This window comes from Primulina eburnea, chromosome 1 (assembly GCF_022965805.1).
Source record: "Primulina eburnea isolate SZY01 chromosome 1, ASM2296580v1, whole genome shotgun sequence".
In the NCBI taxonomy this organism is placed as follows: Eukaryota; Viridiplantae; Streptophyta; class Magnoliopsida; order Lamiales; family Gesneriaceae; genus Primulina; species Primulina eburnea.
Window position 1 is genome coordinate 60,533,670 of NC_133101.1, and position 10,606 is coordinate 60,544,275.

Sequence of the window (10,606 nt, forward strand, 5' to 3'; positions counted from 1 at the left end):
GGATCAAATAATTGAATGGGAAAGTGGAGTTAGGCCCATTAGTGGGGCACTGCCAATGGATGTGAATTAGTGGACTACGAACTAATGCAATGTAAGATATCATTAGTACACTAATTAAAGTTCATCTATGCAGATGCTCAATATCATTAGGTTGGCATTCATATAATTATATCGCAATGTCAATTTACTAAGACAGTGTTTGTAAATACTTAAAAAAATATGTTTTTTTTTTTTGCTTATTACGTTTTTAAAGCTTGGTTTTGATATAAAAAATTTTGGTTGAATTGTTTTGGTGACATTGAATAAATTAGCAATTTACGATATCTTGTAAGCTTTGCTCGATTTATGTTAGTATTTTTGGTTGTCGCATCAACATTCTTACAAAAAGACCCAAAATATAAAAATTAATATTTGAACTAAATTTTGAAAACTTAGTTAAACAAAACCCTAGACAAGAAAGTTATTTTCCGGCCCAGGCAATCTTCCTCTCGCCTCTCTAGCTACCCCTTCTTTTTGTTTGATCCTTTTGACACAAAAACATCTATCACCTCAAACTCAAATTGATTGAGTCGATCGGCTGAGTGTTAAGAGGTTGATCTTTCTTTTACGCGCGATCTTTTTTGTAGCCTTTCCCATAGTCTTCAAGACAAAATCAGATGGTAGGCTGTGGATAGCTAGAATGATCTCCAACAGATGGAATATGATACGAAATGATTTTATTTTCTTGAAGCAGATTGCTGTTTCTCCCATATATAAGTTCCATTGTGAGTGTGTTTGGAATCGCTTTACCTTCTGGATTATGTTGAGCTGAACCTAATATTGTTTGAGATATCTTTAGAAATCTCGGATTGCATGTTTAACTCTCTCTATAAATTTCCATTATTTGTTTATTCATTATTTTTAATTGTTACAACAGAATCAGAATATCATATATCCTTGATGTTTTCGTAGATCCATGCAGCCGAAATCATTATTTAATACCTTGTTGGGATAATTCATTTTATGACTTTTCATTCGTTTCTTGGACCGAGTGTTGTGAAATTTTCATTCTAATTAATCTACTGTTGTGCGGATATTGTTGAAAGTCGAGATTATATAACAGACAAGGTATTCAAAGTTCAACGTTCTTCAGTGACTTGGTCTTCCGATCCAGAACATTGTTGGCAGTATGAAAGCTTGGATTTAATGTACTAAATTCGAATCCCAAAAAAATCTTCTGTGTCTGAACTTATCTAGAGAATGTTATATGATGTATGGTTTGTAGACTACTGTGTGTATATGGGGTTTATATATTACTATATCGAGTATATATGTTAAAACTAACTTTATTTTAAAGTTGTATTTCCAATATATATTCCAAGAGGGACTATCCATATCATGTGTTTGTAAAACAGTATATTAAAATATGTGTCTAAACTATTTGAAATAAAGTTAGTTTTAACATATATTTACTGGATATAGTAAATAAATTTACTAATTAAAAAAGTTTGAGAGCTAGATGCCTCCCTCGTGCGCACCCTTAATGTGTGGAAGACAGATATTTCAGGTTTTCAAGATCAATTCCACAGTGTTACTGTTATCAGAACATTGTCCATATTTCAGCCCAAATGGAAAATTCAAAGTCCAACCACCAAGTCAAAAAAACACTGCCCCCCACTTGTTATTTGGCCATTAAAAAAGCTAGCCATGCATGAAACCTGTTGCCTTGTTCTCATCACAAAAATGAATCAAACGTACAATTTTCTTCTTACTATTCTCTTCCTCTTCATTTCCACTGCAGAATCTGCAGACCCTTTAGCTTCTTTCTGCAATGATAACACCAAAACAGATAACAACACCCAGTTATCAAGAAACATTGATGCCTTGTTACCTAGACTAGTACAAGGTGCGACCCAAAAAGGATTCTTGGCGAGTTCTTATGGTCACGGGGCAAATCAAATCTACGGTCTGGCGCAATGCAGAGCCGACGTGAGCAGCTCCAATTGCTCGGCTTGCATCCAGGACGCCGCCAAGCAAAGCCGAACACTGTGTCCTAACCAGACGGACGTAAGGATTTGGTATGACTATTGTTTCTTGAAGTACAACACCCTCGAATTCTTCGGACAAGTCGACACTTCCTACGGGACCTTCTACTGGAATGTCGCAAATGTGACGGATCCCAATGTTTTCAACAAGAAACTTGGAGCTTTGGCGGATCAGATTGAGTCAGAAGCTGTGAAGCTGCCTGGAAGCAAAGGTCTCGGGAAAGGGGAGACGAAAATATCTCCTTCTGAGACAGTGTATGCCTTGGTGCAATGCACGAGAGATTTGTCAGCTATAAATTGCGCTCAGTGCCTTGCTGTAGCGATCGGGAACTTCCCCACTTACTGCAAAGACAAGAAAGGGTGCCGGGTTTTGTATGGGAGTTGCTACGTCCGATACGAGCTCTATCCCTTCTTCTTTCCTCTCGATTCTCGAGGATCCTTGGTTGGTAACGCCGCCAAGTATGAATCTTTTAAGGTGTATAATCCTTGATCTTCTTGGTACTTACTTTTAGCAGCTGTGTGATGCTTTTTGAATAAAATGTAACGTTGTCTTCATAGCTAGAATTTTGAAAACTTAATGTTTCGTAGTTGAGCTCGGCTCAAGATGGGTCCAAATTCGAATTCTATCAATGGTTTGGGTATAGCTATAGTTGTATGATTTTATCACAAAAATTCTTGTAATCTTGCGAGACAATCTCGTTAGTTAATTTTTTGAAATGGATCTTCAGCATCAGCTAATGAAAAAGTGTCGCTTTTATATCAAAGTATTATTTTTAATGTTCTTCAAATAATAAAATATTTGGCACAGAGGAATTGGATGGTAATTGTTTGCACCAAAAGCACCATTTTGGTGCAAGGTTGGAAATGGCCTAAGTAGCAAATTATAAGTTCAACTCCTATATATTTCATTTTATCGGACAACTCTCATTTTATTTATTTTCCATTTTTTAAAATTCATTATTTCAAAAATTCAATTTTGTTAATCACTATTTTTCACAATTATGGTATAATCTTTATTTAAATATAAACTAAATTAATGATAAAAATATTGTACAAACACATAACACATACCAAAAGTCGCTATTAATATATTATTCATGATTCAATATAAATTATAAGTGGACACTCGAATATAATTTATATTGAGCCAAAGAAATGAAACCCAACATTGAAAACACTTCAAGTAAATTGGTAATTATTAATAAATGGGTGGATCACATAATTGGATGGGAGAACTTCACCTACGCAGATGCTCAATATCATCAGGTTGGCATATATATATTTCTTTCTTCCCATTTTTTCTACGGACCACACGCATCATATGTATCGCGGTTGATTAATATTTTTTTCTACGGACCATACGCATCATATGTATCGCGGTTGATTAATATTAATAATCCTATGAAATTAATATAATTTAAATATTTTGCTCGTAGTTATAATTGCTAATGATTTCAATATTTTTACAACGGTAAAAACAATAATAATCTATTATTGATTATAATTTTTTTAAAAAAATTAGTAGTAAAAAAATGTCGATGTTAATATTAATATCGCTTTTGTTGATTTTATTTTACATGTACGTCTTTCTCATTTTAAGAATTTTACAAATATATCTTTTTAGTATTTTATGAGTTATATAGATGAAGGGTAATGTTTTTCAGTTGTGTTATTTTATCATTGTCAAAATATTAATATCCATGTGATGTTTTATTTTTAAAGACAAAAATTTACGTGAAACGGTCTCACGGATCATATTTGTGAGACGGATCTCTTATTTTGGTCATCCATGAAAAAAGTACTATTTTTTATGCTAAGAGTATTACTTTTTATTGTGAATATGGATAATGTTGACATGTCTCACATATTAAGATTCGTGAGACGGTCTTACATGAGATCCATTCATTTTTAAAATATAGATATATGTAGAGATAGATTAATACTAAAAAGTTTATTTGATTTTATATATAGATATTGATATAAGAATATATCTCTTGCGATACGGTCTCATGAATCTTTATCTGTGAGACGGGTCAACTCTATCGATATTGACAATAAAAAGTAATAATTTTTCATTGATTACTCAAATAACGATCTGTCTCACAAAATATAATCCGTGAGATGATCTCACACAAGTTTTTGTCTTGATGTATGATCTAAATATACACATAAATATATATTAATAATAGAAAATAGATTTGATTTTACATGTATATAATTATCATTTTATAAATTTTACCCTCAAATTTTACCCTTGGGATGGAAGTCTAGTGAGCCAGGTCACAATTATGCATGCTTATGAGAGCGTGTAGCAACTCCCTTCTGCCCAACTCCACCGTGGTAATATGGTGGTGCCGCAACGGTTGATGGAAGAGGCGGCAGAAGGGCAGAATAATTCCTCTAGGTAACCGGCGTGGACGGTTCTTCCTAGGGTCACTTCAATGTTAAGACGGGGTGTGATCATGGCTTCTTCGCCTTTTCGAACGTCGAAGAAAATCTCTACTCAAATCATGAGAAACGGGCTACTGATCGATGGAGGTCTATCGTTTGTATTTGCCAATGATACGGCCTCACTCATTTCCTCTATGTTGATTGGTTGATCAATAGCATTTCGTAACATTCTGGTTAGATTTCAGGGAAGCAGGGAAAGGAACCCGGATTATAGGAAACCAAGGAAGCAGGGACAGGAGTCGGTCCAGATGCACATTAGGATATCACAAAGGACCAGAGAAGTAGAGCAAACCATCCAGTGCTCCACATTATGATCATTCACCCGAGCACAAGCACCTCAGAACAGGTGTCACTTCCGAGTCCACAGGATGTCATATATCGATAATCATTGATAGTTTATTCAGCGCACGTAAAAGTGATATGACTAAACTATAAATAACATAGACGGTCAGTTTTGGCAGTGTCAAAGAAAAAAACATAGACGACTATCTCGTCATAAGTAACTTTTAAATCTTCCGACACGTAAGAGTGATTCGACTTAACTATCATCGTTGACTTTTAAATAGTTGTTCTTTCTTTTCTTTAAATGTGCATATTTTTTGTCCTGAGTACTTCTCTAACGTTCTTTTCTTTCTTTAAATGTCCAGATTTTTTGTCCCGGGTACTTCTCATCTGTGCCCGAACCAAAATCTACTCAACCCAGTATAATTGCCCACTAAACTCAACCTAAATTGCCCGATCAACATCACTACTCTTTGCATGTCTTGCTATAATTTCCATGTTACGTAAAGCTAATGGGACATTCGTCTTTCTCACAGAGTTTAATGTCTGTTATTTTCCACCGTTTTCGCTGTCCCTCGAGAAAAGTGGAGGGAAAATACGTCAAATATGATACATTAATCAGATGCACTTATATTTGACCCATTTTGTTACCAGCTTGAACTATGGAACTAATTTGTAGAAAAAGCCAAAGATGATAAAAAGAATTTTAAAGATATTAACAGGGATTTTTACTAATGATTAAATCTATTCACAACTTGGAAACATCTGTGCAATGTAGCGATAGCCACCCCACCCGACAGCTAGACATCAGTTAACAGCGGGTCTGGTCTTTGTCTGGGATGTTCGATCGATGCAGGCGGCACTTGAATGAACCGGCATGAGTAGTGTCGGAGCATATGCATAGCTTCTTTGGTATCGGTTTCTTCTCCACGTTTTCTTCACCACGGAGCATCGATTCCGCGGCCTTTTTCGAACTGCGTGTGCAACTCAATACGGTTCAACAAAAATTTCAAGTTGAACAAATAATAAACGAAAGGAAAAAATTAAAAAATCACTAAAAATTCTTTCAAAATTACGATTAAACAAAATTAAAGACGAACAAGCGATTCCGTACCAAATAACATGGCTGGATTTTGTGTGTTGATCGTGTATCTCAAATGGTAGACCCATTCTTCGGCAGAGGAAACAGATGATCAATAAGAAAATATATAGATATATTGTCGTGTATTTAAGTATAAAAGATAAACATGGGATGCATGTTCATCGGATACGGATCCCAACAAACCCTGACAATGCAAAACTCCAAGTTTTCGCACATGCAATTTCAGCTTGTTACACGTGTAACCAGGATTTAATATTTACTACTCATGCTGTCTCACCCTTTCAAATTCTTTATTTATATTTTTTAAAGTCTTCAGAAATTCATTAGCAACTTTATCTTTTGAGTCTATTTGAGGATATATTACCTATATATTTTATTAAAAAATAATAATATTTTTTAATGTAATATCTATCTCATAAATGGATCCATGTAATCTTATACAATTTTTATTATTTTTTTATTTTATATGTTGACCTCATCAAATATTTCTTTTTTTAGGAAATTTTTTTTTTACTTGAATCACATTATCATAAATCTGTCAGTTAACCAAAAATAATTGGCAAAAATTTGTGTGAGACGATCTCACGAGTCGTATTTTGTGAGACGAATATCTTATTTTGGTTATCCATGAAAGAGTATTACTTTTTATTGTGAATATCGATAGGGTTAACTTGTCTCAACGATAAATATTTTTGAGATCGTCTCACAAAAAACCTACTCAAAATCATTTACATTATATTAATATATCATGTTTTTTTATTAATCATATATTTATTCTACAAATGAAGTTGTTAATATTTTATGATTCATTTATTACTTGCGTTACATTTTCGTAATATTAATTTATACTTTATAGTTCATAATCACATCATATATTAAAAAAAAATTGTTGATGACCTGATTCGAAAACCGTAGTTTTTTCTTCTCTTTTCTCGAATTTTTAGCGTTCGAAAACAAGACCAAACTCCATTATTGGCAACATAGCCCGACAAAAGCATTAACAAAGCATATGAGGCATCAACAAAGCATATGCCGTCAAACTGCTTTTTAAAAAAAAAAATCCAAAACAGCGATGAACATCCACTTCGTTTATCCACTTTTTTAAATAATAATATTATCCACGTATCTAAAATTTTGAAATAGCGTATGTAACATGGTATTTTGTGGGAAAAGACAAATTTTGAATTAAAAGTAGGAACGAAAATATATAGTTGGAAATAAATAAAGAGGTTTTGGATATGGTGGTGTGCAGACCGATTCTACAATGCACAATTAAATGTAAATTTTAATAAATGGTTGTGTTTCCTGAGATTGATAGCACATCCGGCAAGTGTGAATAAAAACATGGCCTGAACTTTTATACCGTTATCTACTTATAAAGTGCCAACCATTTGTACTCGCACATTTTTGTTCCCGTTGAAGAAACTGGAAATGCAGGACATGATCCACACAACCATGTTCCGATATCAGAAATACCAGTATTTGGGTAGAATCCAATACAATGTTAAGGAGAAAATCTTGCAAGAGAAAAGTGGTTTTATAGTGTTATGTTATCATCACATCATAAAAAAGAATAAACCACCATCTCACCAACCGTATTTCGCTTGCGTCTGAGATTTAGTAGCGTATCCTTTAGAGCGTCGTTCAGCCAACTCCATCTCTTTTTGTTTCATGTCAAAAAGCAAAGACCCAATCTGGTGCTTCCTCTTGTGCAACTTTGAAGGCTTACCCTTGGTTGATGTGGGCTGCAAGAAGGCATAGGGTAGATACATAAGATGCTAACTGAACGATTATAATTTACAGCACTTGGAAGAAAGTCAATTGATAGCTGAATGTTATAATACGGCAGTATAAAATTAACTAGAATTTTCCTCAGTAATCGTTTCATAAAAGTTTTTAATCGGGTATAACATTGCTATTCAAAAAATTAATAGCATGCAAACTTCTTTGGTAACAGAAGTCATGGTAGTTGCCAGCATAGGACAAAGCACCATATCTGCCCAAAAAAAGTTGATTCAAGCACGACGATGTTTGATTGGAGATTAAGTGAACGAGAAATAGAATGAACACATTAGGGGAGATATTACAGAGCAAAATGATGTTTCATGTTTACAAGCCAAGAGGGTTTATCAGACAAAAAAGCATTAGTTGATTGCAGATGATAGGAAGTAGGAACCAAGGCCAATAGTCAGTATGCTGCCAGTACAAAGTACAAACACTAACTTCTCAGGAGGCATTCTCTGTCTCATGGATTTTATCACAATGCTGTATAGACATAGTTAACATTGTAATTTGTACACACATTTCCCAAATGTTTCGATGGTTTGTAATTGTTTCTAAGATTCAAGTGACGTGTTAAAGAATATCTTGACAGTTCGCAGCATAACTAGAAAAAAGTATCCCCTATAGACTGGGGATGATGAGTATGACCCCATAAGTTTTCATCAGTGTGCCTCGCCTGAACCTAATTTTAGGCAAACGAGTTTTCTGTATCCACTAAGACATTTTCATAATAACATACGCGAAGGCATCAAACACCAAACTTTTTTCTGCCAGGTATTTTACCAGAGTCCAGAGCTATGATTGTAACTATAGTTTATGACCATGTTTATGCAGAAACAATCCAAATACTAAATAGCCTAGTGGTATTGTAATGGTCGAATGTATGTTCAATATGTTTATTCGATGTTCTTAAACCTTAAAAAACACATCCAAGCTGGTCAAAAGCAGCAAAGAAGCAATTGTAGATCGGGGAGAGGTTTATATTTAAGTTTTTTTTAAGACCGTGAATATTGACTGGTGGAATCAGTCATCGAGATAATTTTCCTACTCAGACAATCATTACAAAGTATAGTTGGATTAGAAACAAATTTCATCCTCAGTTACTTAAATAGCAATTATTGATATTGCAAGGTCCAAGTACACTATACCACCAAATCGACCCAATGACCAACAATCGCATATCAATTCACAATATTATTTGGTATAACGCTTCGCAGTAAGCTCTGGAAGATTTGAATGATACATCAGTTGATAACCTTTACGCTGCAGGGAAAGCAAAAATCGAGATACTTATGCTAAACTCTGCATTTTCACAACACTGTATAAGTAAAGTCTCTTTCCCCTCCTAAATCTCAAAAATTACTATCTTATCATGTGCTCGATGTCTCAGCACAATTTCTATGAGATTAAATCAGAAATGATAAGTTCAAGTCTTATGAGAAAAGTACCTGATATGCAGGGCCAAATGCAATCCCAGTCATTTTCGTCTGGTCTTCCCTTGGTCGATTTTTCATCAACTCGTCCTGCTTCACCTCAACTATATCTTGTGGAGCATCTCTCCTACCCCTCTTTCCATAAACATTAAGGGCATTCTCAACCCCCCCAGATGCCTCAGGAAATGCAATCATAATTGAAGTATCAGCCCAAGTATTCTCATTCTGTGGATTGTTACTATAATTCCCATAACCCGCAGCATAATTCGGGTAATCCAAATGATCCTCATCCCCGTTCAAATAATCAACAGCCTCAGGGCCAACACTAACAAATTGTCCTCCATTATGATGATTATAATAGCTTTCAGTTCCTGAAATCCTACCAGAATAATCATAATTCAACTCATCAGATTTAACCTCGGAGGATCCCAAATTGGAAATCACACCGCCGCCATCATTCTCCATAACGTTACTCACAACAGCTGAAGCAGCATTTTCACCATGGAAAGATTCGATTGCACTGTAATTTGTTGTACTTTCACTTCCTAAACTCCAACTAGAACTATCATAATTCATCTCATCCGATTGATCATTGACAAATCCGACATTTGAACTTACAACCTTATCACTTCCAGTCACACTCTCAGTAGAATCTCGAGCTTCAGATTCAATTATGCATCTCCTGCCAGAACCCAAAGCAGAAGGCATGGCGCCCAAAGTGGCGGTGTTCTTAGGTGCGGGCATACTTGATAAAAATGACATTGCAGAGGAGGTACATAATGATGCTTTTGACTTTTTCCTTTGTCTTTCCTCTTCATCCTCATCCTCGTCCTCGTCACTAACGCCAGAAGAAAACGGATTTATCATTGGGGGAGGCCTAAATTGAACAACCTTTTTGGAGGTAGCTGAAGAAGAAGCGGAAGTCGATGATTTAGGCGTAGGAAGGGACGAGAACAGCGATGAAGATGATGCCTTCGGCTTTGAATTTTCTCTAACCTGATCATCAATTTGTTCATCTTGTTGCACATAATTCGTTCGGGGCTCGGGGTTAGGGAACGATTGGGATTTTGAAGGGGGCAATGAATTGAAAAGAGATGATTTTGGGGGCGGGAGAGAACTGAAAATCCCACCGGGTCTCGAAGTGGACTTTGAGGGGAAATCTTGTTCTTCTTCAGCTTCGGACTTCGATACAAGTGCTTTCGAGTGCTGCTTCTGTTCTTCTTCATCAGAGGAGGCGTAATTTGCCAACAATGAATCCATACAAATCACGATAGGAGGAAAAAAATAAAGGAAAAGAAAGCCCCAATTGGAAGAAGGAAAGAGGAATTAGGGTTCTGGAGCTCTGTTCGGAGATGCTGAATTGGCTGATGACTGATTACCTATATTCGCTAAATTTTGAATTTTAAAGAAAATTTGTTATTTGTTAATTTTTTTTTAAGCGGAAAAATGATAAAATGTTAATTTTATCGGTGTGTAATATTTTAGTCTTGTATATTTCGTTATAATCATGTAATTATATTTTTTTATTAATT

At 35.1% G+C, this 10,606-nt stretch overlaps 2 protein-coding genes across 2 annotated transcripts; one reads left to right on the plus strand and one right to left on the minus strand.

The window, feature by feature from the left end:
- Window positions 1-1,619: 1,619 nt before the first annotated feature.
- Window positions 1,620-2,647, plus strand: LOC140813474 (cysteine-rich repeat secretory protein 55-like). Its single transcript, XM_073171959.1, has one exon. The coding sequence runs from the start codon at window positions 1,687-1,689 to the stop codon at window positions 2,512-2,514; it is 828 nt and encodes a 275-aa protein (XP_073028060.1). The 5' UTR covers window positions 1,620-1,686; the 3' UTR covers window positions 2,515-2,647.
- Window positions 2,648-7,302: 4,655 nt separating this feature from the next.
- LOC140836415 (uncharacterized) lies at window positions 7,303-10,468 on the minus strand. The gene is made up of 2 exons (XM_073201915.1): window positions 9,090-10,468; window positions 7,303-7,604 (listed from the first exon to the last, which is right to left on the minus strand). The coding sequence occupies exons 1-2, from the start codon at window positions 10,332-10,334 to the stop codon at window positions 7,446-7,448; spliced, it is 1,404 nt and encodes a 467-aa protein (XP_073058016.1). The 5' UTR covers window positions 10,335-10,468; the 3' UTR covers window positions 7,303-7,445.
- Between the last annotated feature and the right edge of the window lie 138 nt (window positions 10,469-10,606).